The sequence below is a fragment of the Echeneis naucrates genome, chromosome 9, assembly GCF_900963305.1.
Source record: "Echeneis naucrates chromosome 9, fEcheNa1.1, whole genome shotgun sequence".
Taxonomy (NCBI): Eukaryota; Metazoa; Chordata; class Actinopteri; order Carangiformes; family Echeneidae; genus Echeneis; species Echeneis naucrates.
This window is the reverse complement of record NC_042519.1, coordinates 9,618,915-9,640,801: the sequence shown is the minus strand read 5'-3', so window position 1 is coordinate 9,640,801 and position 21,887 is coordinate 9,618,915. Positions and strand designations below refer to the sequence as shown.

Sequence of the window (21,887 nt, the reverse complement as noted above, 5' to 3'; positions counted from 1 at the left end):
TCTTTATCTGTCTGCTCCACTCTGGTGAAACTTTCCTTTGTCCTGCTGCAGACTAAGACTAAACCCAGGAGGCTGCTGCTGTTGTTTGAGTTTTGAAGGTTGCTATCCTGAAACCAGGATTGAAAACCTTTTCAAAAAGACTTTTCCTTAAAGAAAGCTGAATTTGAAAAGTTGGCTGCAATCGACAACTTGTCACCAGAGTGTGCCCTGTCTGAAGCCATGGGCAAACCAGCTGTTATGGGATGCCATCTCTTAGTTTATGCTGTTTTTGCTCTCTCAGTACAAAGTTGTGTATGTGTTGTTATGCTTGTGTGCTTTTGTGTGATGGCAGACAGTGGAGGATTTGATCTTGAGAACTAGGAGGGCTTGGGGGCCTAAATCAAAGACAAAGACTTTGAGGTCTCTACAGAGGACATCGAGGACTTTAACTTTTAAAGTGTCCCTATAGGATTAAGGTAGGACTTACCTCACTGAAAACAAAAACAAGTCTATGAAGATTTGGGAGTGTAAACACGACTAAAATGGGCAAAAAAGAAATAAAGAAAGAAACAACAACAAAAAAAAAAACAACAACATTTCATGCAACTGATCAAAAGGTATGCTTATAGAAGATCAGCATCCTACTGGTCAGCTAAAGCAACTGATCAGATGACGTCAAGGGGTGGAACAAACTGGGTTCATAAGCTAGTGCTAAATGCAACATCAACTGTTGTTGCTGACATCACTTCTGGTCATTGGTGACTGTACCAACGAGAGAGGTTTACTTTTACTGTTGTCTTTGACATGTGAACGCCACCTATCACCATAGGTCACTACAGGTTACCACAGGCCTCTGATGGCACACTTTACAGGCAGATGGTGCCTCTCTGAGGAAGATAGACAAGACCACACAAGTAAGAAAAATGATCTATTCCACTAAAAGAAGCAGGGACGGCAGAGCATCTTGGAAGTGTGTTTTTAAGAAATCTGAGTTAAATATGGACACACTTTTGAGCAGCTTCGTGATAAACTAAAGGTAAACTTCTCTCAGAACACAATTCATTTTCAGCCATCTCTAATCAATAACAGAAAGGTCACAACACAAAAATGCTCATAAACATCTAATTAGTTTGATACCAAACTCAATATATTGAAATAATCCATTGCACACTTTTGTCATCAGTGTATCACAGTATGATTGAATTTTATTTGTCTGTCATGGTTTTGTAAGTTTGATGACACGTTTGGTACATGGAGATCCCCTCATAAATAACTGAGTATCTTGCACCAAAACCAAAAGTAACTTCACTCTACAGTGGTGATTGTTATATAACAGTAAACGTCTGGGGCTTTCCAGCTGTGAGGACATACCATGATAAGAGTTAACTTGGCTGACTGATGCCCGTTTTTGATCTCCATTGATACTTGGAGCAAAGTCAGAGTAAAGAAAGAGAGCAGCAAATGGAGAGAAAACCAAACAGAGACAACAAACAAGCAAAACACTAATGGAAAGTAAAGAGAAAGAGGTGGCAGTGTGATAAGATAGGCCAATAACTGTTCCTCCCTCTCCACTGCTGAAACTCCTCTTGTTCTGGCTCACCAACACATCAGAGTACGATGAGCCCGCCTTCATCATGTCTGTAATCACTTTAGCTTTAACTGTAACTTCCAGACAGCCCTCTAATTTCAGACTCAATGTGACACTATTGACCAAGTAATACTAATATTAACCAATTACAAAATGAAATAAACCAATGTAAATCCAGAACTACACATCCTGATATTGTTAGTGTGGCCCACAGCACCCTTAAGTCCTCATGTTTTCTTCTGGTTTACTGGGAAGAGCTCACAGCTGAGTTTTAAAACAGCAAAATGGATAAGTGGTAGAAGATGAATGAATGAATAACACGAGTGGAAATGATGAAGTCAAGATAAACCAAAAGAAAAAAGAAAAGAAAAAAATCCAATAAAAATCTAAATTCAACAAATTTCAAGCTTGACAGTGCAAATAAAATTACTGACACACGACAATTGACATTTGTGATGATAGCTCATTTGAAAATGATAACAGCACTACTAGTGAGATTAAGATAAATTGGTAAATCATCAGTAAATTCACAGTAGTCCTTGAGTGTGTAACCAAAGCACTATTACATAATGTTGACATGTTTATGTCATAAATAATTGTATAAATAAAAAAAACAAACAAACATTAGAAGTTAGTAAAAGAACAAACAGGCTTAATGCAAGCAAAGAAATAAAGAAGTTAATGAGCTCACCAGCAGGCAGTTAAAGATGACGTAGAGGATGAGCATCCACATGTGCCTGTAGCCCATATGGAGTCCTGCCCACAACCAGACCAGAGAGACGAGCAGGAACAGGAAGAGAACAAGTGGCACCTCTGAAACACAGAAAAGAGGAGAACATGACAAAAACACTATCAGCAAAGGATGGTATATCATCAATGAAATGGATTATAAAGTATAACTCTATTTAAAGCATGCAGTCAATACTTAACATAACCACTTTACGTTACAATGCATGACTGTATATGTTCACACACAGTTTGTGAACACTTCGAAGATGGATATTTATGCTGCCGCATGACTTAAATGGGTGCAGAGCATATTATGCTTGATACCAGACGTTGTTGCATCATTATCTGGATTTAGATTTTACAGGACATACATTGTATGTTCAGCTTATGTTTCTGAGGCTGATAACCTCCAACAGTTGGACAGTAAGATGAGAGGGCACCATGAGCAAGCCTCAACAGCTGGCCAATGAATCGGTTGTTCCTGTGTATTTTATCCTCTAACAGTCCTCATTCATGAGTCTGTGTGGTGTTCCTGCGACTCATGTTTCCCAGCATGACCACACTGCCTAAGAACAGGGCATTCCCATTTTTTACACAAATCTATTGAATGTTTGTGGTGCCACTAATGCAGTTTAGATAAGATAGAATAAGATAACCCTTTATTGATCCACTCAAAGAGGAAAGATTGGTCGATACAGCAGCTCCAATACATAGGTAGACAGTAGAAAAAGAAGCTCGATAAAAAAAGATAGATGAAAGAAAAATGGAAGAAAGCTATTAGATAATTACATTTACAATATATAGATGAGTATATATACACAATGTACACCCTTCACCAAGGTCACACAGATAAATATATATTCTGCAGTTTTTGTTTCACATTGGGTTATTAACCCAGCAGCAATATACAACTAAACAGGTGATGAAACTGATATGAAAGAATGAATGAGTTTCCAATGAATCATACATTACCTAGGAATGTTCTTTGTATAACAATTTCAATATTGATACTTTTAAGGCTTTAAGAACTCAAAAAGGAGTCAAACCATTCTCATGTTTACAAATAATGTAGCAAGTCTACATGGACCACTTCGCCCCACTCAGTAATATAAAGAGGGACTTAAGATAAAATTACAGTAAAATTGGAAATAACTGAGCTTGTTTAACCAGTTGGTACTCTGATAGAGGTGTGACTCTGAGTATGATTTTGTAATTGTGTCCTCATGCTAAAACACACTCCCTCCCAGCATGCAGAGACAATTTGAAACGCATCTCCACTGACTGTGTCAGGTCTTTCTAAGACACGATGACATCTTCCTGCATGTGTTTCTGAGCTCTGCTGTGGAAACTGCCGTCACTGGTAACCCACTTTTTGTCAGAGCTGATATAGTACTTCAGTAATCTGCACTACACAAGTAGTGGTGAACAGGTATCTCAGGGTTCATCTATGTTTTTTTTTTTTTTTTTTTTTTTTATTGTTTTTAACCAGGGTTTCTGGTACCACTCTTGATTCCCGGTGTAAATTGAGACCTTATGGTGGTGGACCTATGTATATTACTTCATGATCCCTCCTCTCAGCTTGAAAATTAATTTCCTCTCCTATAATTAGAACAGATAATTAGTTCATAAACATGATGAGCAATGCCAATCAGGAACAGACTGACTTGAGTGCCAAAGTTAGTCACTGCAGCAAAGAAAGAAGAGCCTGCAGTAAATAAAGCAGCTCATTACTATTGAGCTTCTTCCCTGTAAGAGGAAAAAAAAAGAGTAAAGGATAGCAACAACAGTTAAAAAGGACAAAACATATTCTTAAAATATCTGGTTGGGCACATACTGTACTACTCTTACAGTATTTACCCAACCAGTTTTGGCATTATTTTAAACTGGCTTGACGACAACAGAGTTTTAGTTCAAGGCAAAGTTGCTATTATTTACAGTGTCACGTATTTTTGATTTGTCAGCAGTAGTCCTGGTCTAACATGAAGAAATAAAGCCTTAAAAGACAGAATAGCAGTAGTTACACAAGCAAACTTCAAAGGAAGAAGAAAAAGAAAGGGGAAGCAGGGTGTGAGAGTTCAGAAACAAATGTCTGTTTTGTCTTTTTCATTTAGTTTGCACTTTTGCTATTATGTGTGCGTGTGTGTGTGTGTGTGTGTGTGTGTGCATGCGCATTGGTAAGGTGGTCAGACTTGACAGACAGTGGCGTGCTTCTATCACTGATCATCTTGTGTGGCTTGTGTATTCATGCTCCATGTGGTCACAGCTACTATGACTATGACTTCATCACACTGACTATAGAAAGGAACACACAAAAAGATCTATGAATATATGAATTTATTTCAAAACAACTTCATGCTGGTTTTAAAACGGATTTTTCATCCAAAGGAGAAAATGTAAAAATTCACAATCACACTGCTGAGTCATTCTCACTTTAGCCGACTGGTTAGGGTTATATAGGACAGACTGTACAGTTCACTTCACAAGTAGGATGAAAACACAAGGCACGGGGGCCAGAGTGTGCACAAAAAGTCTTCACTTAGGTGCCACTTCCACTACCCTGCCAGCTCCACTCTGGTCCAAGTTCAGCTCATTATCTGACTGTAACTTTTCTCTGGTTCAGCCCTTGTCTACTTTCTTCGAAATCTTTCCATCTTCTTATTTTCTTGCTTTTCATATCTTTTCCTTTGACCTGTTTCATGTTAGCCCTTATTCATTGTTTTATGGTCGTTGTTTTATCATTTTTCCTATCCTTATTTTACAGCAGAGTTTTGTTTTGCTTTCGGTCAACGCTGTGCACTTTGGTACAATTTAGTGCATATTTTCTCACAGCTGAAAACGTTTATGTACGTCCTTTTGTCTTTGTCTTCTCAAACTTTCTCCTGCTTCTCTGTTGTTACATCTGAACCAACATCTTCAATGTCAGTCTCACTCTATGTCCCTTCTATCTTTGCACATCTGTCTTCATGGTCCCTCTCCCTGGTTGGATTTTTCCAACCATGCAAGCACATTCCAGTGTGTGGACAAGGCAGCACTCCCACAGTAAGAGCAGGTTCCCAGAGCCAAATGAAAATAGACTGCAAAATGCTGACTGAATGTTTGGCTTGATACTTTTAAGAAGCAGAAATAAGCAGAGCAGGAACGCACTTTTACTTGTGACTGTATGTGGCATATGTTTGCATGTCCCTGAGAAAGCATGAATGGATATGTAATCCTTGATGGAAGCACATGGGAGGGACTTAGCTCACTGCTGGAGAAAAGCTGTGATGAACATGAGGGCGCTACCTTTCTCCACAGGCCAACTGGCTCCAGTTTACATTTGATCAGAGTGGCCTCCTGGTGTGAGAAGACAAACTGAGAGGCGAGCGTGGGTTCAACAAAAACAGCTAGGGAGAAATTCAAGATGGTGCAGACATGACTGTCAAAGAGAGGTCAACAGCTGTAAAAACAACAAGCTGCAATAAGTGTGTGGTGAGTCTGCAGGAATACGCCACACACAAGCAATCAGCACGAACGAAGCACAAACACAGAGAATAAATTATATTGTTTAACTGAAAAGAATGCTTAGGTGAGACTTTTGGCATTATTAAGAGTAAAAAGCTATTACTAATGTGATAAAGGAATGTTTTTTGTGTTATTTAATATCTGAAAAACACTGAAAAAGTAAGTCCATTGTCAAAGGAAGAAAAAACAACAATAATAATCTTTCAAACAAATCTATCAAGCGCAATTCTTTGAAATGTGCCACGACAAATATATCTGACCAAAACATGTATGAGAAAACGAATCTACAATGTACAAAAGTTTGCCTTTCAAGACTTCTGATAACAAGGCTGAGAGAGCAAAATATAAACACAAGTGTGGCATCCAAATAAAGCTACTGGCACAGACTGCACAGAAAGGGCATAGTACAGCTCACTGGGTTCAAGCCTCATCACATCTCATCCTTATTTATACTGATATACTGATCATAGTGCAGTTAGGGAACACCTGAAGGCCTTAAAAAAGAACAGTATTAGTTATTCATTGATCTATGCTCTGTTTAAAATTGAAATAGTTCTTTATCAAAGGAACACTATGTCTTATAAACACACCTTGTGGGCTCAGTTGTGACTGCGATAAGGTCTCAATTATGTGCTTTGATTAGGTGCTAATATAGTTCAGTTCAGTTTCTGTTTTTATCAGTTGCTTTCAATTTTTGCTGAGGTACAGGTACATGTCTGCAGGCTTGGCCGAACCTGCAGGCACGTTGTGGCACACTCACTAGATTTCATTGACGTCAGAGGCCCTGCTATATCTCTCTTCTCACAATCACACACACACAAAACACAGATTAGACCTTTACTTATTACATCAGTTGTTTTCTGCAGTAAGGAATTTGAACATGCGGGTGGCCAAAACATTCATTTTCCAAATGGCAGGATTTCACAATGCATAATAACAGCATGAGTTATCGTTTAAAGTATGATACTACAGGAAAGTTCACTTTGTGAGTGTCCTCATTCTTTTGAGTGACCACTGCATATTGCAAATTTGGGACTATTCAGCATTATTCTAGCAGCACTTATCGCTTTTAACATAACTCCACAATATCAATAAGAACAGACTGTGCTGTGGCTGTATCCCTCACATTGTTTTATTCCCCTTTGGACTCTGGACATATTGAGTCCAGTCAAAAATTGAGTTATGTGAATGTTGAGTTATATGAAAATATGTTATGTGAATATACAGTGCATGTGTATATCTGCTGTATATCTGCAGCTGTCCAAGTTTGTGCTTTTGACTGAATTTGTTTTCACAGCACAGGTGCTGTCCTATGTGCTTGTGCCATAAGTCAGCCAGTGAGTCAGGACTTGACACTGCTGTTTTGAATAGTGTGTGCTCTGTACTTATCTTTCCCCTGCATTTTCTCCCTCACATTGACTTGCTCTGACTCAGTGTAAAGCTGCTGAAACTTTGCTTGTGGCACTGACTGTTTCCTAATTTAACACACATAACATAGTGCACCATATTCCAAGTCTCCTCCTACAAGTACCAGTTCCTATATGCTGACCTTCAGCCTCAGCTTGGTTTGTAAGAAACTTTCATTCCTCTATTAATCACACACACGCACCTGTAGGAAAAAATTTAGATTTCTTATACTACCTCAAAGGCCATACACAGTGTTTAGGGCAAACCGCTCACCAAGACTGGAACTATTTCAGGCTTTGCTCTGTCAGTGGAGGACCTTGACTGTGCAAAACACACTAAATCCTGCTGAGTCTCACGGATGGCCACTGATTACAGCCACAACACTGTGGGATCAAAGTGGTTTGGCTTAGATCTTGGTGTGTGGGTGCAGTGACCAGCCACACTGATTAAATGCTGCTGATTCATATTTACTGTTACTCTATATAAAGGTCATTTCTCCAAACACGACTCTTACACAAGTCTGAGGTTGTTTAGTACATGATGAATGCGTTTGGTGATTCAAATGACTTAAAAAATGTAACTCACCTGCTTATATATAAATATCATAATGCATATGTTTTTGGACACCATAGAATTTAAAACACATGATGTCATAACTTCTTACATGGTGCTTTAAACTTTGACCAATTCTGAAAATCTTCCCAGAGTAATTTAACTGATAAAATGTTGCATATTAAAAGTTTCATTATTATTGCATTAATCTTTGGAGTCCTTGGAGTTTGTTGGGTACCTGTGTTGTTGGTGCGTCCACGATAAATGTCATCGTAGGCCTTCCACTGCTCAGTGACCTGGTAAGCATGAATGAACATGACCAGCACTGCAACCAGACAGATAAGAGGCACCAGCACGGCCGTGCATAGGGCTGCGTAGATGTTCGGGATAAAGCACCTGGAAAAAGGATGGAGAGAAATGTGAGGGATTTGTGTTGCCTGATGGTGCTTTAGAAAACAGCTGAACATCTGAGAAAATAATTAAAAAGGATGGTAAAAGGAGATGTCGTACCAAAAATCATTACTCAGCTCAACATCCTCACATGATGCAACAATGAAAACCTAATGGATCCCTGTTTTGTACTGTAATTACTCCTATTAAGACTTTGTTTCTTCAGGTTTCACAAACAGGATCTGCCCTGTGAGACCTCTGAGCCTGCTTAAGACCCACAGCATTATTGCTCAACAGCAGCTTTTGCCTTCAGCAGCAAAATACGCATGTCTTAAATCTTCTGAACAACGAGGTCAGCCTGCAGCTACAGCAGGATAACATCTAAGGCCAAAGATGCTTAAATGTGTTTTTTCTATTTAAACAATGAAAGAGGATTTAAAAGAACTAACAACATGATATATCTGTTTCCTTCTTTGAAACAGAGATGAATGTGGAGTGGGTAATCTGAGTTCATCAAATGGAAAAAAAAAAAAATAAATAATCTTTTGAGTTGTATTCAGCTTTGATATATATGATGAAAGATCAAAAGTGGAATTCTTTATTAAAACTGCCTGTTGTTATAATTAAAATTGAGCTACATATCCCTCTGTTATCAGAGTTTTATTGTGAGTGAGTATTTTGCTATCTGTGTTGTTCTCTTGGGAAATCACAGTAGATTCTTTCCAATCACATGTGTTTTGCTTTTATTAAGGAGAACTGAGTGAAATACTTTTCTCTGGGAAAATCAACATCCTGAAATAAACTGTATCTACCAAACAACTATCAAAACACTCATATGACTTTCACAAAACAAGTTCTTCCCAATGTGTGGTGGGAGAGTAAGAAGCATAGATAGGACTTTACTGCATGCGTGAGTGATGGGTGAGAAATAATTGTAACTATGTTAGCCATAACATAACGAGGTATGCCAAATAACACATTGCATCACTGTGTTCCAGAAACACAGCCAGACAATGAGAGGGTAAACAGTGGAATATGGACATTTGTGCTCCTGTGACCTTGTGCTGTGATCCTACTGTACGGAAAATCTCACAAGAAAGAGAGATCCCAGGGATTCTTGTAGTGGATGGAGAATACATTACCCACAAGTCCATTTCTTGGTTAACTTCATGGTTGGGGAGAGACAAAACAAAGTGAGCAATGCCTTTTATGGCTGGTTATCAAAGGAATTTCGCTGGGATAATCTTTTATATATACTACTTAACCACATAGACTTGTTTAGGGAAAACCTACTCTTAAGATGATGTGAAAAAAAGTACTCTGTCTTTCAGACATTTTTTGGATGGCAGATTTACGCTTACATTACATGATCACAGGACATTGAATTTCTAAAGGTACACTTCAGAAGCTAAGGGCTACAAATTTAAATGTAAGGCTCCTTATAAAAATCACTTGCGTTTCAATCCACAGATCTCTGTTAAATTTAAGAGACATTTCCATTTAATTTGAAGATGTACAACAAGTGTGTTACAGTGAAAAGCAAATAAGCTCCAGCCTACAGAGTGGTAATGGGAGCTCTAAAGTGCACAACGTAAGCCTCCTTGGTGCAGGCAATCAGGACAAAAACAAGGAAAAAATGGAGGCCTGCAGTTTCCCATCCTTTTATATACTCACCTCATTTAATTTTTTATCTCAGCCAACATGAACTTTGAAGCAAGTACTACAAATTGACAGTTAACAACAAAATCTGATGAATATATATGACAAATAAACACAGTTACAGCACAACACAAACTGGCCTACACTGCTTGCATAAAGGTAGTGGATAAACCAAGGCAACTTAGGTGCTTATAAAACATGTAGCTACGTGTTCACATCTATTGATTAGGGAGAGGGAGAGAGAGGAGAGCAAGAGAAAGCAGAAGAGAAAATGAGAGAGGAGTGAATTCAAAAGCTGCCTCATTCACTCTGGGAGGAAGGTATCGTTCCTGGGAACTGAATACTCCTCTGTGTCCTCAAATCTCTCATGTGTATGTTCTCTGTCTCACACCAACCCTCCCACAGGAAGCACTCATACACACATTTTAATCCAAGGAAAACAGCCACACCTTGGATCACTGGCCGATTTTAGATTAGATTGAAGGGTTTTGACTTCATCTGTGTTTCCACGCAAAAGTAAGACACACACAGTCATGCTTCACGTTCGACTAGAGGTTGTTGTGCAGGATTTCAGAGTGACACCCCCCCACCACCAAACACACACACACAAACACTCCACCTCTATGGTAAAGACTTTCTGTGGGGAGATGCATGAAAACACTGACGCTCATTCACCTATTCATTCAGCTGACTGGGCAAGATACCTCATGTGACATTACTGGCTCAGGTGTTTTCTGTTTGCTCTAAGCTGGAAGGAAGTTTAAGCCATAAAAAGGAACTGAAGTCACCACAGCTTGCACAAACCAATTTACGCAACACACCCATGAGGTGAGTCTTCTAATAAAAACAGATTACGTCAGTGCTGTTCTAAAAACAATTTATGCATGTTTATGTGTTTTGCAGAGCCCACTCACAAATGTCCTTGCACCAGTCCGTATACATTGTGTATAGTCCATCCAAAACCACCAAGTAAAACGATGACCAGGACAATGATGACCAAAGCAGGAAGTCCCCAACCCAGCAGGAAGTAGAGCAGGTATCGACGCTCCGTGTGCTCATCATTCATCACCAGCACTTGCCAGAAGTTCACTGCCTGGGGACAGAGACAGTTTGAGCAAAAAACATGTGAACACGTGCAGTCACAAGCAACATCTTTAGAGGTTATGAGATTTCCCTGAAAGCAGCCCAATCACGTTGTCAGGAAATGGAAAGTGTTTGGTCTTTTTTCATGTTTAACATAGCCACACATTTAATGCACTTACAACAGCTATGTTCGTAATCTAGCAGGCATTGGTAGACCCATCTGATATACTAAGTCCTTCATTGTTACATAAGTGGCTTTTCAGAACACATGCTGGTTGTACCACAGATATAATGTCTTAATGTCTATCTTTAGTTTTACATTGTGACACTGGTGAGAAGCATTTTCAGTTTTATTGATAAACTCAAGGGCAAAACCAAATAGCTCTAAAATTTTCCGATCCAATTGTAATGGGATAAAAAGTAAAATCTACAGGTTTGTTCACTTAGTGATCATTTATGGAACACGCCAACACCTGAGAGTGTTTATTACTGCCCATCTGCCTGTGGCAGAGGAAGTTAAGAGATGATGATCCTTTAGATAACTCTGTCCATAGCGCAACCACATTAAGTGACAGCAAACACCAATACACAAGCGCAAAAGAATAAGCACAGAATGGACACACAGCTACACTTCGGTTGTGTAACAACTTAATTGCATGGGCCTAGGACAATAATGTCATGCCAGATAAGATTTGCCTTTGCTTGGCTGTAGGCAGGCTGGTGCCATCGAGATACATTAAATGGATTGTGAGTAACTCTGTGCAGAGCTGTTGCTGTTGCAATGGCTGCATCTCATGTTGACTGTTGACACTGCTGCCCAAGAATAATGCAGCTATACAGATCAATATGGTTGCCGTCTCAACCAGGCGGCATGATTGATCATGCTCTCAGGATGGTAACTTTTAAAGAGGATTGAAAACACAAAAAAGCTAATTACAAATAAAAAGTGAAATCTAAAGGTCTGGACAAATAAAATCACATGGAAGCTTAAGTGTTTCTTTTTTACTGCTGAAAACTAGAGCGTTGATTGAAAATTGACTGAGCTCTACTATCAAAATTAAATATATTTGTCTATTAGTGTAACCCTGGCAGGTATCATGCACAAGGAAATAGGATAGAGAAACACTGTTCAGCCGTCGTTTTAATGGATCTTTCCTGACTACAAGCCGTATTATGCATGTCATGCATTGTTATGTAATATTATTGTAGCTTCTCAATAAACTGAGGTTGCCCCTCCGAGCCGCTGCAGTCATCAGACAGCTGGTCTGGATAGTGATTACATTATTGTCCGTTTTCTGGCATTATGTCAGTGCATAGTCCCCCTGACCAACATCCTCATATACACACACTGCAGTTATTGATTTAAGACTTCTCTGTGGTCTGAGATGGGTTGCTGGCGCCTACTCATATCATCCACTTAGCTGAAAGCAGCTACCCGATAGGAGGGAAAAATGAGTGGTGAGAAATAACAGGGGTCAAAAATGAGATATCAGCGAGGACAGACGGTTTTAAGCCAGTGGCAGCAATATTTTCATACTCAGCTAGAATAACTGCTGACTGTAAAGAAACGACTACTTGCTGTTCATGGTTGTGACAATTATCCATATCAAAGGTTCGGGTCATACTTCGATCCTTTTTTTTTTTTACTCCTGGGTTGCTCTTGTAGTAATTAAAATATTCCTACATTGCTGACTTGAAAGTGCCTCTTGACTTTTATCAACTAATTCTATCGCAGATATAATCACTCCATCATGATTTCACTTAAATAGTCACGGGAAAAAAAATGTGGTACCAACAAAATGCTCTATACACCTTGCATAAACATCAATAAAATAAAAAATATGCTGATGGTTTGCTATGTTAATTGTCAAATGAAAAGTATTGCAGTAGGTTTGGATTGGCGACGGTGGCAGAGTATGATGGCACGATATTGCTGCACATCCGTTTCCGGGGGGTGGTGGAGCCAATCCCAGCTCACAACAGGCGAAGGCGGGGTACACCTTGGACAGGTCAGCAGTCCTTCGCAGGGCCAACACACAGAGACACACAGAGACACACAGAGACCAACAACCGCTCACACTAAGACCTAAAGACAGTTTACAGTTACAAATTAACCCAAACAAGATGTCTTTGGACGGTGGGAGGAAACTCACACAGACACGGGGAGAACATGAAAACTCTGCACAGAAAGGCCCCAGGCCGGAGACCAAACCCATGACCTTTTCGTTGTGGGGCAACAGTGCAGATTATGTTTACAAACAAATGCCACACAATGAAAAAGAGGAAAAAAGGTTCAACTGAAAGTTCATTTCGGGACAGGTCTCCTGGGGGTGCAACATGTGGTTTGATGCGTCATGCATGTTTATGTGGTCCAACAGATTTTTGCGCAGTCACGAATGGCTTGTGCGCATTCTTTTCAACTGGTTCATGGTTGGGCACAGAGCAGATTTTGGTGATGGCAACAATTCAATTTTCAAACTTAGTGACTGTTTGGGTCTGATCCTTTCAGAACAGTCTGCCCCAACCGCTTCAGTTTAACTTAGTTCACAATAATTCATTAAATATCAAATCAAATAGGAAAGTTTTTTTTTCCTTTTAGTTTACAAATCAAAAACAAATCAACAAAGAGCAAACTATTGTTTCAATAACGGAAAAAAAAACAGGGTAGGAAGATCAGCTGAGGTAAAGGGTCTCTCCCTGAGGCTGTAGTCCCGAGAGAGGATGATAAAGTACTCATGATTATGTTCACCACATTCTTACACTCGCTCACCATGTCAGAAGTCATCTATAGTCTATGTGGTGGATTAAGATTGGTTTAAATGAGCTTTACACTGTTAATTAGAATTACATTATAATTATATTCTTTTCTTTATGGATTTTTGCACCAATGTATGTTTGTAGCTGTGTTAACAAGAACAGACAAAATTAGACTAATATTTAAATTTCTAAGGACAAAAGAAAAGTTTAGTTTCTGACATCAGTTAAATTGCAGATGCCAGACTGAATTAAGCCTTATCTTGAAGTCAGGACTTTGCCTCTGTAGCTTTGTTCTTGGCACAAAAGCGAGACTAACATGAAATAGAGGCCAGATGGTCAAGAGGGAGGGTCTAAGGGCTGCTTGGGTGAGGTGTTACTAAGTGGTAACAGTCTAAGGTCAAAGATCATATCATGCAGCATTGTGATACCTTCATCTCACCCCCTAATGAAATCTTGGCTAAGCCCACGTGGTGTAGGAACGAAGTTCCAATACTTGTTATGTAAAAAACACATGCTTCACGTCAGGAAGGAAAGAAAGATTAAGAGCCCTGTTTCTACCAAGTCGTGAGGAAAGTGAGGTGGGAAAGTTTCCTCTCCCAGAAACACCTTTGCTATTGCCTGATATGTTCTATGACAAAATAAATCAAAAACAAAATGATTATATAACACTCAATTTACTGTACACTTTATCTTTGACCAACAAATAGACTTTGTTTACCTTCTTGTGTTACTGTGCAACTCGTGTGATTAAAGTCCAACTAAGCAGACCTGATTGTTGAGGTTTGCAGACAGCACAGGCACAGCTTTACATAGTGATAACAACAAAGCAATTAAACATTTTTCTCCTCATATCGCTTTCCAGGAACATGAGAAGGAACAAAGCAACATCACTGCTCATATTAGCAAAGCACACAAAACATTTACAACAATTATATAAAATAGCCATCTAAAATCACCATCTATTTATCTATCGATGATAATAATATTAACAATAATATCTTTGTTCAAATATTCAGATTTAATGCCTTTACTTTTTTTTTTTTTTAAGTTTTTTAATTGCAATGTTAACTCAAGTGTGTCTGGTATTGCTTGTTAACATGGTATTACCTGTATGAGCATCCAGAAGAACTGACTGAGGTGGAAATAGTGAGAGAAAAGCGCCAGAGTAGCACAACTGTCTTCTGAAAACATTTGGCCACGGAAAGCTGACACCAGGAAACAGATCTGTAGAGAAACAGAAAAAAAGACCAACTGGTTACTATTGTGCCCAAATAAGCCTTTCAAAGATGAAGCAGCAGTAAGTTGTTATGGGGGTTGATTTATGTGTATCGCTTGCTCTTTTTATAAAACATATAACACATCTTGCATGACAGGTACAGGTGCAGTGTCAGCAGGCCATGTTGCGCATGAGGAACTTTATTGTTAATTTTATAGTCTATACATATTTAAAGATACAGGCCCCCCTCCGCCTCCTCCCAAAGAGAGACATCCTATCTGCAGACCTGTTACATCACCATGCAGCAAAGTATGCAGGTGGGAGCCAAAATAAAGACAACATAAACAACACTGAAAAATATGTATCTTCATGGGCTCCTGCACCCACAAACATTTGTACAAATGTATCTTGCATTTGTCCAAACAACAGAAGAGCATTGCAGAATTGTGTGTGCAAGCATGTGTGTGAGTGTGTGTGCGAGAGAGAGACGGAAATAGCGGCAGAGAAAAGGAGGGAGTTTTGTGGGCGGGAGTGCATTGGGCCGAATTCAATTTGTGTCATTGGAAGCACAACTATGTGAAAAACCCATGAGGCCAGCAGAAAATACTGCTGCTCTTCTGTCCATCACAGAGCTTCATTAACCTCTGGCACTGACAAGGAGCAGTACCAATGCAGTTGGGCGAATGTTACATAACCTGCAGTTTCTCAGCCTGCAACCAGTGCCATGGACCAGAGAGGGGGTGAACAGAAGCGTGCAGGAGTCCAGGGACGTGAGGGAGGATGCTAACTTACTGTCAAATGTTACTTACAGACAGGGATATGCAGGAGTAGTCACAGTTTACGGTAAAAAGAAAGGTTTCTGTTGAAATTTGTTAGTCTCTTCTTACTCTACATATACTGTAATTATCTCTATTAGTCCTTTCAAATACCATAACAGATATATCTGAAGCTGATGTGTATGTCTGCTAAGATCCTATGGCTCCAGCTATTTAGCAGAACAGTTGCTATAGTAACCAGGGAAATAAGCACAGTGGACTGTGACATGACCTGTTTTCCATAAACATACACACAGACACACACCCATGTGTACACACAGGGCTTACATTACTTTGACTTGTTTTGTGCTGCTTAGGTTATTTGTAATAAATATTATAAGAAGGTAAGATGACAACATAAATTTTGCCTGTTTAAGTGGGGTGATATGTTTCTGGTTATTTATTCTCTGTCCTACTTTCTTACATTTTGAAATGTAAGAAAACCCATCAGGACATTTGGAAAAACCACTGTGAAAACCTCAAATAACTATTCTTGTATTTTCCATCTCTTACTAATGCTGTCTATATCCTCCTGTTGAGTGAGGGGAAAAGTCAGGGCCTTTGTGCAAAACATGATAATCATGAGTCAGTTTCCCATCCGTGCACCAAGCCCTGTAGGGCGTGAGTGGGAGCGATGGCACAGGAAGGAAATTCATGCTTGAGGTGCCTGGAATTGTGCCTGAGAGGTGAAGCTGTTCAGGTAGCTTATGGGAACCAAGATTATGCAGTGGGCTTGTGTGTTTTTGGCAGAACATCAGCTTCATTTGGCCAAAAGCACAGTGTGACACAACATCTATCTTCTCAAAAGCAAAACAACAGGGAAACTACATAGCAGGAGGAAATGAAAGGAGAAAGGAGCAAGGAGAAAATGAAAATGCAGGATGCAACAGACATACTCATAAGTAAACATGCAGTACACACGTTTATTTTTTTTTATCTACACAAAAGGATAATTTTTTTTAAAATAAACTTAGGTATGTGCAAAAAGAGGGTGAGTTATTTCTATTGCTATCTGTACCCAAAACATATAGGGCTAATATATCAGTTGGTATTTGAGGGGCAGTTAACACTTAGAGTCAAACACTTGACCTTTTCTGATCTCTAATGATGATTATTTTAGTTATTCTAAAATTGGGTGGACGACATTTTGCAGCACAACATGTCTACTCATGTCTCAGACTCATAGCCACAGTGATAACTGTTGAAACACTGAAACTACTGACCTATGTTGAACTGACATAACTGAAAGAGAAATGGCCTTGTGGGGCAAAGGGCTTGGAGGAGGGCTGATGTGCAGTGGTGTGAACAGACTCTCTGTCCCCAGATCTGCATGAGTCTGGGTGTTTGGGTTGTCAAATTGCTCTAAGCGATGACCTGGCTTGGGACAGAACATAGGTAAACCAGGTTTGGTGAGTAAACCCGTGACAGGTAGGACTCCATGAAGATTGTTTAGAGCTCAATAGGTGTTAAAATAAGCTGCCTAAGAACATGAATCACACCAAATACATCACACGTCATGCTTTATGGTTTAAATATAATAGGCTAAAGCATTCACTGTGAGATTGTAAATAATACAAAATATTATTTAAACCACTTAGCATTTGTATTCCTTTATGATTTTATGTGACATTAGAAAATAGATAAGTACAGCCGATGTATTGACAGAAACACACACACAGTGTGCTGTAGTTCAGCTCTTTGGGACAGTCTGTAGTGAGGACAGTTTTATCTGTCTAGAAGCACCCAGACTGTCATGGGAGACAATTTACATGGGGGGGTAGAAACAAGCCTTCAAATAAACACAGGAAAATGATCCACCTCTGGGGTGTTAATTCTTTTACACAGTGTGTACCAAGGCAGTAAAGCCGAAGAAAATCTAGCTATGTCTGACTGAAAAACTTTTTATAAATGATGTCATTTGGAGAAGAGAAACTCCACAGAAGCTTCAAGAGAACCATGCAAAATTTCCAGTGCAGCGATGGCAAAGTGAAAGTTCCTCTTAGCTATAAACTCACACCCACAGATATCTGTCACACGTCAATAATCAAGTCCCTGGAGCAGATTTTAGAGGAAGAAATCAGCCCAAACTTCCTGTTGCATGACATAAACCTAAAGGGGAGGATTTTAATGAAACTTACCAAGTAAATGCTATCTCTATGTTGAAACTAGTGTTAGAAATACAACATGACAAAGGTAAGGAAATTACTAACTCTCCCTGGGGTGAAGAACACGTTGAACAAAGAGTATGTGTCACCCTAGATCTGTGTCAAAAAGCATGACCAACAAAGTTGAGGATGAGTGGAGGAGAGGGAGGCTAAATGTGGGCAAAGAGGAGTCATTCAGGTTTTACGATGGGCCAGTTAGAGCCTTCAGGGCAGCTGTCAGTAGCTGTATACATTATCAGCTCTGACATGCAAACTTCATGAACTCTAACAAAACAATTAAGTAACAAACTCTCATTATAATTTCACCGGTAAAGATGAAGTAGCATCAGTGGATAAATGAAACCCAAATATATATTAAATATAAATAAATATATTTGTTAATATACCCTCTTATATGGTGTCTTCATCTGCTGCCTGGGCCTTGCTGAAAAGGCAGTTAAGAAAGAACATTGCATTACGGTTGAACTCTGAGGTTTTGGGAGAAATGTAAGTCAGCAGCAAACCAGGTTACAGGACTGGGCCCGGTTTGTATTGGATATAGCCTTGGTAGAGCCCTGTCAGATAAGCTAAGTAGGTACGGAGGTCATGGTTACAACTGTGCCCATTGTTTGGTCCATTGTAAAAGTAGGACAGGTACATTGACCTGCTATTGGGCTAGTAGGGTGTTCGTAGGGTGGAAAGGTGACAGGTGCGAATGTGGAGCTTATCACAGCAGTCTTTAAACCTCTGTCCTTTGTCCATAGGTTCCCATTTCTTTTGTGTAAAACACTAGGAGTCAACCTGTCTAGACCCTCAGGCTGCAGGCTTATTCAAAGCAGAGACTGTGAGGTGCAGGACTCTTAACTAATGTCACTGTAATGCTTGAATGGTCATATAATATCTGATAATATCTGATAAAACAGGAATATGATTTACATGATATGATTTTTCTGACACCACCCAAGAAACTGCTGAGAGAGGAAATGAGAGAGTGAGTATGTTGGAAAGAAGACTGGCAGACATTAGTGAATGAAACTCAAGTCATGAAAAGGTGTACATACAAAAAATAGGAAATAAAGCAGTTCCTCTCCTTGTGAATGGGGCCTTTTCAGTAGGCCCAAGATCTTATGCCTGAACCACTGGTCCATCTGGCTGCCTAAATGTTAAATCAGAGAGCTCGCCTTTGTTTTAGGGCCCTGAGGCACCCTGGACACTGTCGGCTCAGAATTGTTGCTTTCCTTTTAGATCTTTTGCTGCCTTCGCAGTCATCTACTCATCCACAGAAAGCATTTAACCTCGCTTTGATATGATAAATAGCACTGAAAGTAACAAAATGCTGATTTCCTAACTTTAGCTCAGCAGTGATAAATTATACAGGATCTGACAGCAAACTGGTTTGATGCCAAAAATCCTCATCATGATAAAAGTGAAACAAAACAGAAACATTTGCTGAATGGTTCACAAAGAGACAGATCAAATTACAGTGCTGTCCAAAACAGAATAATAATCCAACAAACAACACATTGTCATTTAAACACCATGCTAAAGAAAGGAGAGGAGCATGCCAACACAAAACAGCACAATGGAAACATAAGAGTACGTTTAGCTGCTGATCGATAGCCCTGTGTGCTGACACTAAGGTAGCAATTGTCCCAGTGTGGCTAAAAATAGCATCTGCCTGATGCATTACATCACTGAGGGAATAGGGCATTAGCTGTCTGCCTGCCAGACTATTCATCTAGACTTGTGTCCGAAACACTTAACCTCCACTTCTCCCCCTACTCCAGCCTCCCTCATCCCATCTTCTCCTACTACCGCCCTTCATCTCATTGCCCCCCCCCCCCCTCCTCCTCCTCCTCCTCTTCCCTTCTCCTTCACCTCCCCCTTCTCTCTAACAGCTACCGGTCTGATCTAGCTGGTTCCAGCCTCAGCCTGCACCCTGGGTGTTTCCTCTGATGCCTTTGTTCAGAAAGAGATAAAGCAGAAGAAGGGTAGAAAGGGAAAATTCTGATTCTCATTCCACCCTGCCTGCTGTCATCATTTTCTCACTGAAGACATGTCCAGTCAAGCTGACCATCCACTGATGAAGCTGCGTCAGTCCTTTCGTCACTATCCACTACAACACCACTCCCAGCTGAGACTATCAGACTATTCCAGCAGGCCTTGCAAAAAGCGCCAAAAGATGGATTATTTCACGTTAGATTTTGTCCACTTATGCTCGTTGTAATGTGTAATGTGAGGAGTGTAATCTCTCAACATTACTTTCAGCGCCATTCAGTGCCACTTTTCCTTCAATACACATCATCATTCTCCTCACGTGCGGCAGCCCCTGACTTTATGTGTGTGTGTGTTGTTTATGTGCTGGAGCACAGCTGCAAGAAACGGGTCACATGGGGATGATAGCTGGGTTAGTGGGCCAGTGTGTTTGGAGAAGGAGGAAAGATAAGTAAAGGGATCTAGCATTTGCTGACAAGATGTGTGACACTTTGAGCCTCACTGGTTAGTTCACCAACAGGTTCTGCATGCTTAATAATGAGCAGGTATCAAGTGTTTTTTCAATCCTTTTCTAGTTGCTTTAAGGCCAGGGTGTAGAAGTAAAGTTCACAGGTGTTTTGGGTTAAACCTTGGGCTGAGACTGATTTGCTGAGCCAGCTGTTTGCAAATAAACATCTACTCCCCTTTCGACTGTTTTACATCCAAACAACCTCAACACTGTATCTACATTTGCTTACGTGAGGACACACATTATGGGAATAAATTAGTAGTGTGTCGGTGTGCTTGTGTGAAATAGGGAGGGATGAAAGCAAATGCCTTTATCACACTTTCTGGGAAGGACTGATGGATTTTGATAAATTACTAGAGCAAACAAAAAGCTGAGAGCCTGCAGGTTTCAAAGTGCCAATGTGATCCTGTGTGACAGCAATAGGGGACTGTCAGTAATTTGAGCATGAAGCAGCTAAAACAGGCTCAGACGTTCTCAACAAGTTTACAGTGTCATTATTGTCATTGTTTTCTGTCTGTCTGTCTGTCTGGGGAATACGGACACAAGCAAGGAACACCCCAAACTTGTTTTGTGAAGTCAGGTCAAGTTTTTTACAAAGCTCTGTACTTTTCGTAATTCCTGCTGTTTCCTTCTGAGTAAAAGAGGACAAATCACCTCACATTATAAATCCACTGCTTCGGTCAATATATCCTCAAATTGTGGTTTTGTCTGTGCAGTGTTGTAGAGACCTTTGATTAATTCATCTTCTACCATTTTTCCATTTCCAGGTAGTGGGGGGTACTGGAGCCAATCCCAGCTCAGACTGGATGAGGGTGGGGTCACCCTGGACAGGTCACCAGTCCATCACAGGGCCAACACACAGAGACAGACAGAGACCAACAACCACTCACACTCACACTCAGACCTACTGACAATTTAGAGTCACCAATTAACCCAAACATGGTGTCTTTGGACAGTAGGAGGAAACTGGAGTGCCTGGAGGAAACCCACGCAGGCACAGGGAGAACGAGCATATACCATACAGAGAGAACTGAACCTGCAACCTTCTTGTTGTGAGGCAACAGTGCTGACCACTATGCTGCCATGCTGCCCTGTTGTACAGACTTGTGCAGATTAAATATAACAGTTAGCCACATTATCATTAGATCCTCTTTAGAGAGAGTACTTGCAGATAGTCTTAATTTGACCCAGTGTTATTTTTGTGTTGTACTGCACACGCACACGCACACGCACGCATGCACACACACACACACACACACACACACACAGACCAGTGGTCAAGCACCCTCCACAATACAGACAAGCTTAGCAGTACCAACCACATGAAGCACATTTAGCTGCATTTCAGCAGGCTGCCACTCTTTTAGCCCATTGACACTTCAGTCAGAATGTCTGCTGCTGGATACATGCAGCTGTGCAAAATCACAATGGGGCTACTTTCAAGAAACCTCTTGAATTTCCCTCCTCAGCATCTGGTGTGAACCAGTATGGAGGCCAGACAGAAAACTCTTTGGGCTGCAAAGCACAGCACACATGGACATAGATTCACGTCCATGTCCACAAC

The 21,887-nt window shown here is 40.2% G+C and overlaps 1 protein-coding gene across 1 annotated transcript in view; it reads right to left on the bottom strand.

The window, feature by feature from the left end:
• The window catches only part of adgrv1 (adhesion G protein-coupled receptor V1), an 83,646-nt gene that overhangs the window by 9,256 nt on the left and 52,503 nt on the right, over positions 1–21,887 (bottom strand). The window contains exons 89-92 of the mRNA XM_029509875.1: positions 14,753–14,869; positions 10,720–10,898; positions 7,995–8,152; positions 2,259–2,380 (exon numbers count right to left, since the gene is read on the bottom strand). Of these exons, the coding sequence (XP_029365735.1) occupies positions 2,259–2,380; positions 7,995–8,152; positions 10,720–10,898; positions 14,753–14,869 (576 nt within the window). The remainder of the gene's footprint in view (positions 1–2,258; positions 2,381–7,994; positions 8,153–10,719; positions 10,899–14,752; positions 14,870–21,887) is intronic.